An 18,006-nucleotide genomic window follows, 5' to 3' on the forward strand; every position below is an offset into this window, starting at 1 on the left:
GGCCAATGTGTATTGCTACTTACTTAGCACATGACCTATCTGCACAGGAAGCAGTGGGTTTTTAGAAGAAGATAGCAATCATCTTTTAGGTAATGGAAAACATTTATCTGAACTTGATAATCTCAGTTAAAACTCTCTCTTTTCATCAGAAAGATGGTGATAAAATATGCTAAATTTAATCACAGTCTTGTGACTCTCAGAGGGTCCAGAGTTTAAACTGCAGTTAGATGATAAGCTGAGGTGCTCGTTGCCTCCTAAAGCCAAGATCATGGGGAGTCCTCTTCTTCCTAAGATGTTGTATTCCCTCAGTTTTATTTGCTGCAGTGCTCACTGGACTGTAAGGTGAACCAGTCCAGCCTGCCAGTCCAGTGTAGGCTTTTCACCTTCTGCCCATTTAATGAAGTAGCTTGAGGTCCAGTGACAGGGTGTCACAGGACAGGGGGGCTGGGAGTGAGCTCTTCCTTCTCTGCCAGGGATGAAGTGTTACATCCACCCTGCCACTGCTGAGCTTGCTGCTTACCTTATGCAAAAGCACCCATGTGCAAGTGTTCAGAGGTTGCACTCTGTACTATTAACACCAGGATTTCTAATCTGCATTGCCTTTGTTGCTGCTGGTGAGGGGAGGAGGCTCAAACTTGAACTTGTGCCAAAATTTAATACTTAATTTCACAGTGGCTCAGACTGTGGGTGGCAACAGAACCCAAATCAGAGCCCTAAGACTTTACTCAGACACCTGACAGTGTCACACTATTCAGCTCTCTGATCCTTCTTGGCCATCAGCACTAGGAATCTCATTTGTGCCTTATTTCTAAAATTTAGTGCTTCTAAGTGAGAAATAGCATCAGTGAAAACTTCCATCCATCTTATTATGTACCAGCATATTTAGAGCACTATACTAAACACCTCTATGTTTAAGAGAAACAAAACTGGGAGCCTTGAAAAAAAACAAGTGACCTGTTTTCACTGCACAGAAATAAGTTATCTCGTGGAAAAGTTGTGTCTGTTTAACTTTGAACAGTAACCATGGAACACCAGGCCATTCTGAGCTGTTTGTATACTATCATTATGTTAAAGTAGAAGTCACCAAGTTTTTAACAAAATCTTTATGTGGTAAAGACTTCACTGCCTTCCCCATGTGGGGAAATCATTCTCAGGCTTTTTGCAAGAATAAAAGGTCCAGAAAAGCAGTCATGTCTGCAAAAGGCCAGAGCTCATGGCCTAGTCCACCTCCCTTCAGAGCAGCCTACTGTCAGAGACAGAAAGTATCCTATTTCAGCCATCACTGTGAAGCACCTATTTTTGTTTACAGCACAAGATGTCCTTTAAAAACAATAGGATGTGTAGGTAGGCAGAAGAATTACAGTGGTAAATGTAATAATGTGGTAAAATGCATTACCAGCAAATCAAAGAGAGCTCTTATCAATATCACAGAGACAGCTGCATTTGATGCAATGTGCAGGGATAGCTGGTCACCAGCCTGTGTGCCTGCTGATGTGCTAAGGCACTTCTTGCAGAGCTAAGTAGGACTATGTACAGGTGATTTAGCAAGTGACTGGCATTAGCAGGACAGCCTTCATGTATCCCTTATTTTCAGTTCTGCTGCCACAGAAGTCTCAGACTTTTCCTTTTTTCAGACGTAATTATACTAAAGCAAAGCTCATTCCTTAAAACCAAAAAAGGCCATGGCCACGTACTACCCCAAGAATAGGAGGGTGCAGCAATCCCTGCATTATTAGCAGTTAAACTGAAATTATTGTCTTCTACATTAATGTCATGACTTCTTCTCCTATGCAGCAGTGAAACAGATAAAATTTCTATCAAGTCATGAACAGCATCACACAAGTCTCCAGAAATGACCAAACACAAAATCTAAAGGATAACAAAGCCAGTGTGAGCCAGATTTTACAAAGGCCCTCACATAAACGTAGTGTAATTAATTCTTCAAGCATTGCCACAGATCTGTGGAACTCCTTGAGGATGCTATGGGTGCAGAGAGTTCATTCCATGGAAGACTGAAAATGCCTATGAAAGGGAAACCCATTAGCAGGAGGATTTCTCTAAAATGCATGTAGTTTTGAGTGCCCAGGGGCTGAAACTGTTCTGCTCTGGGAGATTACAAAGGGAGGTACCCAGATGCTTGCTCTGTCCCTACTCCTACACAGGGCACCTGTCTGCAATGTAAACAAGACCTCTGGCCTCAGCCTGCACAGTGCTTGTATGGGTTCTGACAACAAATCTGCAGAAAAAAGAGCCAAATGCATGCAAACAAAGCATACAGAGCTAAAATCAGCTACTAGAAGAATAGCAGAGTTCAGTATTATGCAGAGTTTCAAGTTCTTGTTAGGTAAAACACAAGTCTGCTGGATTGGAAGGGAGATGAGAAAGAAGGTAAGAAAAAGAGAAAGCAGGGAATAAACTAGGAAGAAACTGAAATCAAGAAGCTAGCAGTCTCAGACATTAAGCCACATGTAGTTCTAAGGATACCTACTTACTTTCCAAACCTTAGTATGCCTGATACGTATGTCTGCCAGTGAGCAGAATAGAACATGAACAGTCCCACAAAACAACAGAAAAACAACCAGTCAGGATTCGATCCTAGGCGGATTGCTATGCAGGATCCAAGGACAACAAATACTGAAAAGCAGAAATGAGTATGTTAGTCATATATCCTCTTTGCTTGAAGTTAAGAGAAATTAATTAAATAAATAAATAAAAACACAGGACATTTTACATCACTCTAACAAAGTAATGCTATGACTGATACTTCACTGAGTAGCTGACCCTCAGGGGCAGTCCTGGCAGGAGAAACCAAAACACAGCACTCCTTTTCTGCCAAGGCAGGGCCCTGCCCTCTAGCCTACAGTGGCTGCTCTCCCTCCTCCTGGCCTTGTCATCTCGTGTTTTTTGCAACACCAACAACTTCAGCTGAAGGGCCAAGCTCAGGGAGACTGGCAGCTGCACTTCTCTGGGAAGTGACACATAAAGAAGGTACCAATTCCCACAGCAACTGTCTCAGCCGTTGAGCTTTATGAAACTACAGGCATTGGCACCAACACCAGCTCAGTTATGGAAAGTGAACTCAGCAAGGCTTACTTTTTGAGCACTCCCAACTTTTTTCAAACTGTTTCTTCTAAGGAATATAAATTATCCTTCTTGTAAGTGCCAGGCTGGATGCCCCATTACCAAACTGGTATTTTGGCACCTTACTCCTAAAGGGGAGTATATGAAGATGCAGTTAAGTAAGAGCAGAATGCATCTTACCCAATATCAGCGAAAGGAACTTCTAAAATACCCCCTGTTACTGGCCAGGGATGCAAAGGTCAGGAGATAGAGAAGTTATACTAAAAAACCCTGTTCTGAGCAGGGGTTTGGACTAGATGATCTCCAGAGGTCCTTTTCAATTTCAACAATTCTGTGATTAATCAGCTGCTCCTGAAAACAGGCAACTTTTATAAACTAGGATGTGTGACAGTAAATGAAGGCTACCTGTGGAAATAGAGTCGCAACCATGATCAAAGAGCTCTCCCAGGGGAGAACTACTGTTTGTTCTTCTGGCTTGCTTCCCATCAATGGCATCCAGAGACTGGTAGATAAAAAGTCCTAGTGCACCCAGGATGTATGCCCAAAAAGGTGCCTGAAAGAGATTCACATAAAAGGTCACCAGGTAGTTCCTAATTTCTTAGGAATTACCTAAGGTGATAATCTGTTTCATTAAAGGTAAAATAATGTTCACAAAACTGTATTATATTGTGCTATTTGTTACTTAATGGACAAACCAAACACCTTGCACTAATATCTACATGGATTGTAGTAACTACTGTAATGAACTACCTCAGATACACCAGTGAAACACAAGTCCTTCTATTTATTGAAACAAAAACAAACCCAGAACTTTGGCCCCTCTTCTGCATCAACTGACCTTATTTTCTACCTTAAACTCACAGTATTTCTGTGATTAGTTGCATTCTTTGTGCTGAAAAATGTTACAAAAAACATCTTTAAAAAAGCAAGTAGTAGCAATGCACTTACTAAAGCTTTCAGCAATTTGTGTCACAGACACATAGATGATTTGCTCATATTTACAACATATAGATATAAAAACCCACCAAGTTTTTTACTAAATAAAGACTTCAGCCTTTAGGGAAACACACAAAAATTGACTACCTAGGCACTTTGGACAGGACTTAAAAAAATTAAGTAATTCACTAAATATGAAGGAGAAAGTATCTACTTAATATACATCATCATTTTCAAACCAAGCTGTTACATTAACACCACTCTTAGGTTCAAAGAACTGTTCTGCAGTCATTCCTTTGAAAAGCACTGTTTTCATATGCACAGTCAGTCTGGCTTCGTCTAGGAATTAGGTTTTGTTTAAAATTATTTTAAACACCCTTGGAATGAAGCACAGGCAACATTTGTACTTCATGTAGTTTCCAGTACTTCCCTTAGCATTCAGGAGTACTGTTCACGAAAACGTGGTCAGGTAAAAAGGCTGGAAATGCAACTTGCAGGTGAAACAAGCAAACACCCACAGGCAGTCACAGAGCTGAATCCTTTCCCACTCCCTGTTTAGGGACAGCTGCTGTGCTGCTACACCTCTGCAACTCCTCTCCTGCAGGACAAATTGGCTAACATTTGTCCATGTATTTCCTAAGACCAGTAAAGGCTATTAAGCAGATTAGACACCAGCTCAGATCTCAGTGTGCTGAGATTTGTCCACGCTCAACTAAACCCAGTGTCACTGCTGAGGAAGAAGGGAAAATGGCAGCAGTAAGAATGCAGATGAGGTGCAGCTGCTCCTCTAGACATTCTGATGTCTCACCATCATTATACTCATTGTCTTCAGCTAGAAAAAAAAAGTTATGCCTCCAGGTAGACTGGTCACAAAACACACTAAACAGCCACATGCTTAAGGAAAGTCTAGTTCTGAATAGCATTTTTGCTGTTATTTAAGAATTCCTCATGTATTTCAGGCTGGCTGATACACTGTTATCACAGTCAATTGGTTGGCTGCTTCACCCAGCTTTGAAGGAAATGACAGCCAAAGCATCAGGAACTCACTTTAGGTGCAAGCTCTGGATTTGTATGCAAATGAAAATCTAGAAAACTTAAAGCAGTCTTCAAAACTGGCAAGGCTGCCTCCTCCTTTAATCCAAGGAAACCAAGAAAAATTGTTATCAGAGATCATGTAGGAAGCCTTAAGCAGGTGAAAGAGGATGAGGAAATATTATTATTCCAATAATATACAGGTATTTGATAACTCCTGCAAAGATCACACTGTAGAAACCCAGGTCAAGTGAGGACAGCAATACAAGTTTGATGCTTAGTGATGGAATTAGTTGAGTTTCTTAGGTTTATTCTCCCTTCTAGTTTAATTAAAAAAGGAATCTTGTTTTGGGGGATGTGGTTAAACCAGGGAGGAAAGTTTTAGCCACCTTTTGAAAAAATTTCACTCCTCTAATGAAAGGGAAAGGATAGAGCCTGTGGAGATCAGGAGGTGCCTGTAGCTACCCCAGGACTGAGGATCACCAAAAGCCCCAGAGAGGCACAGAGAACTCAAGGGTCTCTCATGGCACGAGCTCATTTGGTCTCACACTGTGCAGGGGTCTGCAGCTACCTCCACTTGCTCTGCATCCTTCAAAAACAGAGGGCTGTCAGCCATTGCTCAGGTACTTCAGAACATAAAAGCACAGTTAGGACTTTGCTGAAGCTGAGATAATTTTAGCTGTGATATAATCCACATATTAAAGTTACCACAGTGCATACACTGGCTTTCAGAATAACTTTTTTACATGGAGAATACCAGAGAATCTCAAACACAGCAGCTCCAGACCAATGAGCAGAAAGGCCATGAGAAATCACTGGTTGCACTGCTGTCTTTTAAAGGAGTGTTTGAAAGACACAGCCAATTTTATCAGCAATATTTCTGTGAAGTGCCACAAAGGTCATCTGCAGTGTGAGGTGTCCTTATGGTGACAGACTTCCATTAATTATGAAAAGATAGCTTAAGATCTACCTTTAGCTTCTCGCAAAGCAAGCATAACACAATATATACAAAAATAAAAAAATACATCAGCTTTAACTCAAACTTCTCCTATTAGGGCTTTTTGACAAAACAGTAGCTTTTTTCCCAGTTGCAAGTTATGGTACAGCTATGGTCATTCAGACTGATCCAAGTCTGTTTGCATTAGCTCCTTCTGGGACAAATCAAAGCAAGAGTCCCTCAGCACTCTGTCTGCCCCTTGCTGCTCTGGACAAAGGGTGAGCATTTTCATCTGTTTCCCAGTGAGGATCATCTGTATCCATCAGCACCTGCAGCAGACGTATCAGGATCTCCCACAGTTAGAAAGAAAGGAAAAATAATTCTTACTTATGCTAGTAAGAATAGCATATGTCAGAGAGCTTAGAAACACCATCTGGAGCATTTCATCCCCAGGCTGAGAGTTCAAATCTAAACCAGAGTGGTAAGAACCAAAATTTACTTGTGATCAACTATCATTTAGCAGCTCTAATGTTTTAATTGGTAAAACACAGTTTTCCAGATCACCAAAGGGTCCTAATAACCATGGATTGTCTCTGCTATCCACCCTCCCAATACAGCTCATGCTGCTGTGTCCTTTGCCTTCTCACGTGCCTGGCTGTCCATTCAGGGATGTCCCCTGATGGCTTCCCACACTGGACCCAAGAAGTTTTCAAATTAGAGAAGTGGGAATGAGAATGCTGACATGGCTAAGCAGAACAGTCAGGAGGCTCCCAGTAATCATCAGCTTTTCACTGATGAGTTGTTTATTATCTCTGCCCAAAGTTATATACTACCCAAGCAAATGCATTATTTGGCCAGACCTAGGTGCCACTCTCACAGAACTAGAAGAGAACAGAAGCCTGAGGGTGAGGAGGCAGGGAGGGAGAGAGGGATGCTCAAAGGGGACTCTGAAGATACTACAAGCCCAGAATCCTGTCACACACAGATACAATACAGCGGAATTGGTCATCTGCTAACCCAGAGCATGTCAAAACAAAGCCATCTACATGAAGCGTTTGATAGATATGTGTGACATGCCTCTCTTCCAGGAAAAAATGGGGGTAGAACAGCAGGCATTCTTCTACTCCCATGATTCCACCCCACAAAAGAGCATGGACATCTGCAAAAGACTACATGTGTCAGGGAAACCTCTGAGAAATAGTTTCAAGCACAGCTCTCAAATCCAGAGAATTCACAGGCCAAGCTTCTGCAGTATTTAAAGATTCAGTTCCTTAATTACTCATCACGTTTAGCCATAATCTCACTTCCTCAATCCATGCCTAATAGTGTTGCCCTAGTTTACATGGCACCTCTCTGGACCAGAGCCAGAACAGAGGGAGACATTCTGACTGGACTTCCCCCTCCTCTACCCCCTAAACATGGATCATTTCCCACGCTTCTGTTCAGCACAAACCACTGTGCAATTGTACTGACAGCAAGAAAAGGGAAAGGGCTGTTCAAACCTGAGCTACAGCAGGGAAGGCAGCATGGATGAAAAAAATAATAATAAAATAATTATTGTTCCAGTGCATTTCGTGCATACCAAAGACTCTCTGGATTCCTTTAGCATCCTTGTCTCTCTAACAAGCCCTGTCTGAAAGAGCTCTCATCCTTCTGTGTCAGGATTCCTGACCTTCTTATTCATGCCAAATAACCTCCTCCTCCCATTCACCACTGAGCTGTTCCCCTCTTGTGGGTTTTGGCTGAATTTCCCACTCTGCTCAGTACTTCACATTTATTTTCCAAGTCAGGTAATGCTTTTTCCTTCAGGCTCTGCCCAGCCCCCCACACATGCCCCGCTCATACCAGCTGCTCCAGTTTAACTTCTTTTCTACTTCTCTACTCTCTCTCCCACAAAGCTCAGCTGTGTCCCTGCTGTTTACATAATATCATACCTGTCAATATCTTCCTCTCATTCTGCCCTCTGGCACGCCTCTTTCATTTTAAAGGTGGTTCAGTTGTTTGTTTGGGTTTGCTGTTGGTTTTTTTTTAAAGTTTTTTTAAAAGAGAGAGAGGCAGAGACAGCATCTCACCAATGTCCCTCTCCCTCCAAACAGCTGATAGTAGAGCCAGGTAAAGGCACTCAGACCCTTCCTTGCTCTTTGGTCTCCCTAGATATATGGCTTTCTAAACAGCACATTTCAGCAAGGTATGACACCCTTTTATAAACTCACTAGACCATTATTGAACAATCTTACTGAGCTAGCCACCACAAGCCTCCCTTCCTTCCCTTAGCTCCCTGCAGGAGAGCCCTTGGGCCCCTGCCCCCTTCTCCTATCACTGCCCAAAAAGCAAATCCATAATCCATCCTTTTCTCTCCCTATCTTCCTCTGTTCCCAGTTCTTTGCTTAGATCATGCTGTAAGTGCTACAAGAATTATTTTCAAATAGTTATAATTCAATACAATCTAATAATTAGTTAGCATGCACTTCTGTCTGAAATTCTAGTGTCTCAAACCATTCTACAATTACATGACTTTATAAAAGAGGGCAGATTTAGACTAAATATAAGAAAGATTTTTATTTTATGATGAGGATCATGAAACACTGGCACAGGTTGCCCAGGGAGGTGCTGGATGCCCAATCCCTGGAAACATTCAAGGTCAGAATGGACAGGACTCTGAGCAACCCAATCTAGCTGCTGATGGCAGAGAGGCTGGACAGGATGGCCTTTAAAGGCCTCTTCCACCCAGCTATTCTTTGATTTTAGAGAGACCTGTGGCTGATCTTGAAGGATTACCAAAGCTAGACCCCTCCATGAGCAACCATAAAAACAGAGGATCAAAGTTTCCTTTCTCCTTTTTAAGAGTGATGTTTAGTCAGTTTTCTTCCTGGTTTTCCTCAGAAAGGGGAAGGATATGCAAGATTCCCCTGCAAAGCCTTATGAATTGACTAGCTGCTTCAGAGTGGTCTGCTGGCAGTAGAGCAAAACAATTCACTGTCTTATGGTGGGGATGAAATAGAAATCCTCACCTAAAAAGTGCTCCTTTCACACTCTAATGCACCAGATACACATTGCTCTTACTTAATGTCAGCAGGAGTTTTCATTCCTAAATATTTCCTAATGAGTGTCAAAAAAAAAAAAAGAAAAAAAAGAAAGAAAAGAAAAAAATGGAACACAACCCAGGCTGCAGACACAGTGAAAACAACATTTCAGCACTCCACCGAACATGAAATGTCAGGTGGTGGCCTCTCCACCACCACACCTGGATACTGTTTCTATAGATTGCTGTCCTAAATAACAGAGATTAGGAAAATAAAAACATGCACCTGAATCATGGTTACAATAATGCCTGAGGGGTGCAACCTGCTAATGGCTTAGCTGTAAATAAGAAAGCTTGGGTCAAAACAGGCACTTAGAGAAGACAGTGATACAAAAATCATGTTCTTGCTAGGCAAGGAAACATTACTGAAGCAGACAATATTTAATAATTCCAAAACATACTGTGCCAATCAGTAACAAACTGGTGTTTAGTAGCTGCTGGTACTGATGAAGATAAAAAGGATAGTGTATAGGGAAATAAAGGCTCCATGTTAGGAGAACAAGAGAGCATTTTGTGGTTTGAGACATTAATTTCATTGGGGAAGGGAAATCATGGAAATCACTGCAAAGGCAAAATGGAAACGGAAAGTACAAACAGGTTCAGAACAACTAATTCAGAAGGCAAAATCATGAGGTGGAAAGTGTCTCTGGGGAAACAGATCTGTCAGTTGCTTTCTAGTAAGTAACTCAAACAGAATCCCTTGCAAAGAAACTGCTAAACCACAGTCTTCTGGCAGCTGGAAAGGTATATGTATACTGGAGAAAGATCTCCTTTCTAAGCATCTGCTAGCAGCTGCTCTCTGAGAGATTTCAGCTACCAGTCTTACTTGCTTTGGATGGTACAACATCAAGACTTTTGTGTTTTCAATAAAGGCTTAACCAAAATGACCCACTTAAGATTGGCTAGGGAATAAAAAACAATCACATAAACCAACTCAAAAGAAACCCCCAACACCAAACCCCAAAAGTGCTTGTTACTTTATCCAAGTCTTCTATTTAGTGCTCCTACCTGTGAGACTATAACAATGTTATAAACAAGGGATGTTTGTCCATCAGGTGATCAAGACATGTTCATGATGGAAAGAGGTGCTGTTGAAGTGCACTATTAGTTCAGTCTGTGATTTCAACCACCTTTAATGTAATTGTCAGCTCCACCTGTCCCTTCCAGCCTACACATCCCAGTCAAAACTCCAAAGGAGGTATTACAACAGTGCATGCAGCACCTGCCAGTGCTGCAACAGATTTAGCTTTTTCAAAAAGCCATCCAGAAACATGATCTCAACTTAGGCAGAAGACAAGCTGAGTCATTAAACAAGCTGGAGGGAGAATGATGCTTCTAAGTGATGCAGCAAGAGAAAATCAGGGCTGTTCTCACAGGGCAGAGGCAACAAACAAAACAACAGGATAAGGCTGGATCCACACTGCCTGTTTATAAAGGATATACTGCTATCTGAACACGAATGTATAGTCCAAACTATAGCTTCTTATAAAATCCAGCTAGGAACAGAAAAGTTCCTAAAACCTAACCTAAGTTTTCCTGGAAGGAATAGTTCCCTGGATATCTGCAACACAACTTTTTTCTTTTTGTACAAGAGTCCTCAAAGGAAAAATAGCTTAAGTAAAATTTACTTTCTGCTTTTAGTTTTGAACAGCAAAGAGAAAAAGCTAAAATGAGCATTCAGACACATAGCTGGCACAACTGATATTTTCATCACAAAACTAAGCTAAAGGTAGCAGTACACAAGCATTTTAATTCTGAAAGTGGGACTAGAAGACCATCTGTAGTTTCCAACCATTCACTGTCATCTCTGTCTTCTCTTTTACTGCCTGAGTGCCTCTGCCTGGTGATGTGTATCAGGGGAGTGATAAGGGTGAGACCAAACCAAAGCTAATTTATATCTGGATCAGTTTCCTGATATGTCTACCACAAATACCCCTGCTTATACAAAGGGCACAGCAACTAGAGAAAAAGAAATGTTCTTCTGACAGGAACATTCACCAGGGTAAAGCTATGGTATTTAAAAAGTTGGTATCCCAACCAACTGCCAACCTCTGCTGTTAGAATTTAAGCCCATCAGAACACAAGAAAAACAACGGCCACTTTTCAATGTATTTTACCCGCATAAAGCAATTTCCCCCTGCTATCTTCTACTCTAACTACCATAAAAACTCTGCAACGGGAAACTTGCAACAGGCTGGGAAGCTCTGATGGAGCTCCTGAAATTGACTGAGTAACTGTAGGCACTGCAGGTCAAGTGAGAGTAGCACCAGCCCACGTTAACAAGCCTGTTTTCCCTCCAGAAGTCAAAGCAATTAAATGTTTCCCACACAAGGAGGGATACATTTGAGCAGCTGTCAGCAAACTCATCTGCTCCCCAGCCCAGCCGCAGCTCTGATGCCCAAGTGTCTCGTGGTCCAGCCCTGCCCTGCTCCTGGCCACATCCCGCACCTCTATCATCACCTGCTGCTGTTTGTACGTCCACGGCCCCTGTGTGACAAGGGGGGAACATTCCCTTCCCTGCCATGGAATGCAAGATGGGCTGTGTGTGAGGCGGGGGTGCCCGCCCCAGGCGAGCCCGGCCATGCCCTCCGCCCCACAGCGCGCAGTGCAGGCCAAGCGCCCGCCGCACCAAAGCCGCGGCCCCACGGGGCCCTCTGGGCGGTGACCCTCGTCCTTCCACGAGATCCCTACAGCGTTCTGGCATTCCAACCTCAACACGCATCTCCAGCTGGACCCCTGCTGCCCCACAGGGTGAGCCTCGCGTCTCCTGGTTGCTCAGGAGAGCCCCGCAGCCCTGCCTTAACCCTCCCTGCCGAGGGACGGGACACGCGTGTCGCTGCGGTGGAGCCCGAAGTGCCAGGGCACCGCACCCGCGGCGGGCACGGCTCCCCGGCTCCGGGCACCGTCGGGAGGCACCAGCCCGGCCGAGCCGCGGCCCCCGCGCCCGGCTGCAGCCACGTCGGGCGGTACCTGCTCGGTGGCGCTGGGGCAGCAGGCGATGAGCGGCAGCGCCGTCAGGCAGTTCAGCAGGAGGCCGCCCAAGGTGATGGCGTTGGGCGCCAGCCCCCGCGGGACCTGCTCCACCAGCCAGCCCCAGTAGGGCTGCAGCCACGGCTCCAGCAGCGAGCGCCCGGCCGCGCTGTAGCGGTGCTGCTCCAGGCGCTTCAGCTGCGCCGGGCTGAGGGGCGCGGGCAGCGCCCAGGACACGGCCATGCCCACGCCACCGGGACGCATGGCACCGGGGTCAAGGAGCCGCCGCCGCCGCTCGGGGCGGGGCTGAGCCGAGCCGGGGGCAGCGGCGGAAGAGGCCGACGCCCAACAGCGCCTTGGCCGGAGGGGAACGGCCGCCCCCGCCTCGGCCAACGCGCGGCGAACGCCCTCGCCCCCGGCTCGGCTTTGGCTCCTTGGCCCCGAATGCGCGGCGCTCTCACGGCCCCAGCCCCGGAGCGGGCACGGTTCCGCCGGCCCCGCCTCGCCGTGCGGGGCTGGGGATGCCCGGGCGGCGGGGAAGCCCTGGGTCGGGGCGGGGTGCGGCCGGCCGGGCCCGTCCCGCCGCCTCCGCAGGCCGCGGGCGGTCAGGGCCGGGGCTGTCCCCGGGGAGAGGCGGCCGTGCGCGCACCTCTCATCTCGGCAGGGTGAATGAGTGCTGCTCCCACCCGTGATTTCGGCTTACTTCCCTTTCACAAGTTTTATCACGCGGAAAGTGGCCACAGCGGGGCCGCACGCTGCAGGTGGCCAGAAGGATTTCTGCTGGAACAGAGCATAAAGGCAGAGTTTGAGCAGCAGGTGACCTGCCTGCATCACCCAAGGATCCCTTCCCATTGCATGGGGAGTTCTGGTGTTAACGTGTTAGGAACATCTGCACACCGTGTTACACAGGACTTACTTCACATCCTTGACTTGCTTAGAGAGGGTGCTTCAAAACAAATGTGCCTTTAGAGAAATTGTGGCACATCAAATTATTTGAATTGGTCATGTGAAGGATTTTAGATGCGTTCCTGAATCTCCAGGAAGGTGTGTGGTTTCTGGATGAGGCCAAGGAAAAGCTGTGTAGCTGAAGTAGAAAGTGAAAAATACAACGTGCAATGGCATCTTCTTAGTATTGGAAATTCTCTTTTTTAAGTTACTCCCCTGTGAGCCGGAGGGTGCAGCTTTCTGTCCAGACACTGCAGTTTCCTGGACAGAGCTGCTTCCTGTTATTCAAAGGGAGCTGATTCACTTCAACTGATAAAGTTATAATGTGTTTGAGTAGGTTTCTCTATTGCAAGAGTCAGGAATGCTTGGCACATGTTAAGTGCTGGTTTCCAAATCCTACTGTGTGCTATGGGCATTCCAAGTGTTATGTCATTCATCAGCTGATTTAATTTAGAGATCGCTAATAACAGTATGATGCAGTAATTGTCTTTAGAGGCCAAAGCAGAGGGGATAGGAACTGTTAGTAAAGGTGAATATGTAGTCTGGATTTACATATAACATAGTAAAGAAAGGTTCAGTTATTGCCAACTGGAGAATGGCAAAAGGGAAATCTGACAGATTCACAACCAGTCAGATCCACAGTCCACTGGAATCACTACATTTGGAAGAAGATACAACTCTGTTTCATTTAATATCCTGTGCATCACTGCGGTCAATGAGCATAATAGAACTGGTATTTATGGAGAGATTGCTCTTTGAATAGCTGGAGGAAAAGAGAATCTGGGGAAAGAAGTGGAGGGGAAAGTAATGGGCATAAAAAGCAAGTGCCACAGTAGAGGAAGAAACAGATTCCCTACTGAATTTATCACTGGGCTTGGGGAGCTGTTTTAATTTCAAAAGTATTCATCAACAAAGCATGGAATAAGAGAACACAGAATTTTAAGTCCAGTGTATTTAGTCTTCTAGTGCTTCTTCAGCATTCAAGATACAGTTTTGCTTCCAAAGCAGCAGCTTTACCTGTCAGTCAGGAAAGCAGGACATGAAAGTCAAGTGACAGTAAGTACACTGTGCTTAAAATAGAATGCCTTTTGCTCCAGAATCTCAAAATGCAACAAAAGATTTTCAGAAAGTAAGAGTCCCTTCACAATGCTCTGTAAAAGGTACCAGTGTTACACTTTTCCACCTAAAAGGAAGTTCAGGAAGCTTAGAATATTTCTTATAAAAGGAATACTTTAAAAATTTTTCTGACTCTTCATAAAGACCTTATTAACAGTATATCCTAATTTAAATAATCTTTTAAAGAATACTTGGGGTTTTTTTTTCCCTCTCCTTTATATTTGTGAGATTTTTTTCAGTAAGGGAAAAGTGTTCTAGCAGTAGCTGTGCTCTTTCAAGGTCCACATATACCAATTTGAGAATGGAGCTGTATTTCTACATTTTTATACCAAATAACCTTCCATGGGGAAAGAAAGCAAATAGAAGCCAAGAGAAGACCAGATATTTTTTTCTGGCTTCATTAAAAATAAACTACTTTAAATTAACTTTGATTCATCTTTATGTGTCTATCAATGTGTGGTTACATGTGTTTGCTGTCCTCTGTTACTCCTAGGTCTCTTTCAGGTTCACTAATTACCTAGAAAGCCCTGTAGCTTTGGAGAAATTTCTTTGGAGCATTATGTCACATCTTCTACAGCATGATATTCTGTTGCTTCTGTCCCCTCTAAGTTGCTTCTACTGTAGTTGCTGTCTTTGGTACCTCTTTATTTTCCTAAGCTGGTATTAACTGCAGATTTGATTAGCATTTTCCTAACCATTTGGGTTTGGTCACTATTACATTCACCAAACATCATTCCTGGAGAATCCCATAGGGCAAATTGTCATAAACCAAAACTTCACCTTCTGTTATTCTCCCGATAAGGTTCTGCAGCCTGTTTTAAATCACTGGAAATCCCTGTCCTGTCCCACACCATCCAGTTATTTCTCTGAAAGGCAGTTAATTCTTGATCCAGAGTGGTGGCTGCTCGGTGTAGTCTGGATTTAGAGCCAGTTAATGCCCCCTCCTCCCATCCCCAGCCCGAGGTGGTGCAGGGGGGAGGAATTGAGGGCAGCTGAGTACAACGCTTACTGTTCACCCAGGGAAAAGGAGCTTAGGTCAGCTTGTTGTTTAACAACACTGGCATCTGGGAGAAATTAGAGTGCCTAATTCCATCCACAGAGAGCTTGCAGAAGCTGAGGTTATGCTGGGCTTCCAGGTTGTTATGTGTGGGATATTAAGACTGAGGAGGCAGATAAATGTAACCTTGAAGCTGTAAACGTTATGCATACAAAGTGCAGGTGGCTGTGTGCTTCATTTTTGTGTGCTTCATTTACAACTCAACTGTAGCTTTTGGTGCTGACTGTAACAGACTGATACTACTTTAAATGTGGGCCATGTGCTTAAATGCTTAAATCTCTATGGCATTTAATCAAACTGACCTTCTCCTGCAGCTTTCTGTGCTTCAAAATAGATGGAGGGAGTCTCAATTCACTGGTGAGATACAGAATAAACAGAAATTATTAATCCTGTATGAAATTCTTTTCCTAGTAGATGTGTTGCTTTCTTTCACGTATAGGTGTGAATGAATGTGTAGGAGAGGATTGATTTTGGCAGGAGCAGGGTGAAATGCAGGTGGGGTGTGGAGGGGTGTCCAGGATCACTGGGAATGCAGAATTGCTTCCCTGCACAGATAGCACTACAGAAGAAATAACTAAGATAAAAAGAGTGAAGAAAAGTATCTATCTATCCCTCTGCCTATCTATCTAATCTATCAGAGTAAGATTTACATAACAATGTGAGAAAATGCACTCGGATCCCCAAAGCAAAAGAAGTGGGAGCACAGTTGTAAAAACACTAGTTCAGGTGTGGCAGTTCAGAGTAACACATTCTTCTTTTATTGCATAATTACTGACTGCTGAATGTTTGAAAATGTGCCGACATCAAATAAACATCTTGTGGTGTACTACTGGTCTAAGCAGGCCTTTATCTTTATAAACCCTAATTGGAGATCAGTCATTAGCCAGTGAGCACATAACCTGCCCTGTTTGTACAGCCAGAGTGAGAATTGGTAAATAAATGTCAGGGCAATAGGGAACTGACAACCTGGCCAAGATGTTTGTGACCTTGTGTCTGTCATGTTTCAGGGTTTGCTGGAGACTCATGGACAATCACCCCCTCTCCTAAAGAGCTTGGAGGTTAATGATGCTGGACTTGGAGAAGAAATGTAGCCCTTCTACCTTATCTCAGGCACTTTTGCCATGCGCAGTGAACTCACCAGTGCTATGTCTGAGTCCCTTTTCTGATGTGATGGCTACAAGAGCCTCATAAATTACTGGGGGAAGGGAGTGGATTGAGAATGGTGAAAGCTGTCGTGGCTGGCATTTTTCACATTTAAAATATTGAAAAACACGCAGATAAAAAGTTGCATGTATTGGTAGCATTTATCTCCACTCACATTCTGTGTCATGGATCTTAAGGTGTAAGCACACTGGGTTAGGCGACTGCTGATACTGCTTTCCACTCCACATGGTGGGCAGTGGAAGTTCCTGCTTTATTGTAAGTGGAAATAAAACAAGAAATGTGATAAAATGAGGCAGAAAAAAAAGTAAGCAAGAACTTAATAGATCTTAAACACTTCATTTTATTGTACATTAAATAAAACAATTTCAGTTAAGTTGAGAGACCAGTGGGTCGGATTTAGGAAATCAAAACTTCTATAGGAAGATATGTTCAGCTTAAATGATCATTAATTACATATGCATTAGTTACATTATAGTAAAACCATATTCTGTTAAACAATTCTCGGGTGAATAAGATACATTATCAGAGGTATGTATTCCAAGGATCTTATTGCACATCTACTGGCTAATCCATGTACTTCCAGTCTGAGAAAGATATGCTTTGTACCACTGAGAACAGACTGACTGCTTCCTTGTGCTTGTTACACAGCTTCCCCTCTTTCCTCATTAAAAACCAGAACACGATATCAAACAGAAAATAAAGCCGAACATTACAAAACGTGTGTTGTCTTCAGTTCATTTCATTTCAACCTCAAAGCAATCCATGCGTAATTCTTTCTTTTCAGTAAGAGCAGGTAGGGAAAACAAAAGGACAATTAAGGGGGAAAAAACAAAGTCATAAAATCCCCCACCACACATGTTTTTCTGTCGTTGCAAGAACTAAAATGTTGTTATTCTGCTACCAGCTTCCAGTGCAGTGGGAGGAAGCACTGTGGACGGACTCTCACTTCCCTTCAGTTTTGTCTGCCTGCACTTCACGCATATACGAGTCAATGATGTGCGGAGGCACTCCATCCATTAATAGCTTGAAGAATGAAAGCCCACCTACAGACAAGGAAAACAGGAAAATCTTCAGGGTGAAGGTCCCTGGAGACACAGCGCTGCACCTTTATTCTCTGGTGTAAGTGACAAGTTTTAGTCAGTCCCTGTTACATACTTTGAGATGTGGTAAAATTCAGCCCTGCTCAAAAGTCCAGTATGACATCTACCCATTATTTAATTGGTTCTATACAGACCTTTCCTGTCCTCTTGTGCAGGGTGAATTTCTTTTCTATTATAATTTCTTTTCTAGGGTATCATATATTCAGTCATTTATCTCACCACATGCAATAGTTTATGATAAGCTTCACTTCAAATAACTCTCCTGGCTTTCCATCACGCTGGGTGGAGTATGGTCAGAGATGGAAGTCAGTGCAGGGGGAACAATGTAGGAAACACTGACCAGGATGAGTTGTGGAAAACATGCAGAGATATTCAATTTATTCCAGTTCTGGGTCTTAAAATGGTTTCTAGGTATTTAGCAAAATATTTACCATGTTGCTTGAAAATGACAAGTGGGATGACATCCATGAAAGAATCATATTTAAAAAGCTAGGATGAAAGGTGAAATTTTCATCTACTGGGGAAGTCTAGAATCATTCTAGATTTGCTTTTAAATTCACTTAAAAATTGCACTTTTTGTTGGGGC

The 18,006-nt window shown here is 43.6% G+C and overlaps 2 protein-coding genes across 4 annotated transcripts in view; both read right to left on the reverse strand.

Annotated features, from left to right (window-relative positions):
* CHPT1 (choline phosphotransferase 1) overlaps positions 1 to 12,485 on the reverse strand; it is a 21,512-nt gene extending 9,027 nt beyond the window's left edge. For 2 of the 3 annotated variants that reach the window (XM_077178275.1, XM_054630976.2), the window contains exons 1-3: positions 12,039 to 12,485; positions 3,487 to 3,634; positions 2,493 to 2,634 (exon numbers count right to left, since the gene is read on the reverse strand). In XM_077178275.1, the coding sequence (XP_077034390.1) occupies positions 2,493 to 2,634; positions 3,487 to 3,634; positions 12,039 to 12,302 (554 nt within the window). In that variant the 5' untranslated portion in view covers positions 12,303 to 12,485. The remainder of the gene's footprint in view (positions 1 to 2,492; positions 2,635 to 3,486; positions 3,635 to 12,038) is intronic. The other variant, XR_013182295.1, reaches the window with a different exon arrangement.
* Positions 12,486 to 17,020: 4,535 nt separating this feature from the next.
* Positions 17,021 to 18,006, reverse strand: part of MYBPC1 (myosin binding protein C1) — a 71,890-nt gene continuing 70,904 nt past the window's right edge. Inside the window, exon 35 of the mRNA XM_077178274.1 lies at positions 17,021 to 17,363. Within this exon, the coding sequence (XP_077034389.1) occupies positions 17,263 to 17,363 (101 nt within the window). The 3' untranslated portion in view covers positions 17,021 to 17,262. The remainder of the gene's footprint in view (positions 17,364 to 18,006) is intronic.

Source organism: Agelaius phoeniceus, chromosome 5 (genome assembly GCF_051311805.1).
Source record: "Agelaius phoeniceus isolate bAgePho1 chromosome 5, bAgePho1.hap1, whole genome shotgun sequence".
NCBI lineage: Eukaryota > Metazoa > Chordata > Aves > Passeriformes > Icteridae > Agelaius > Agelaius phoeniceus.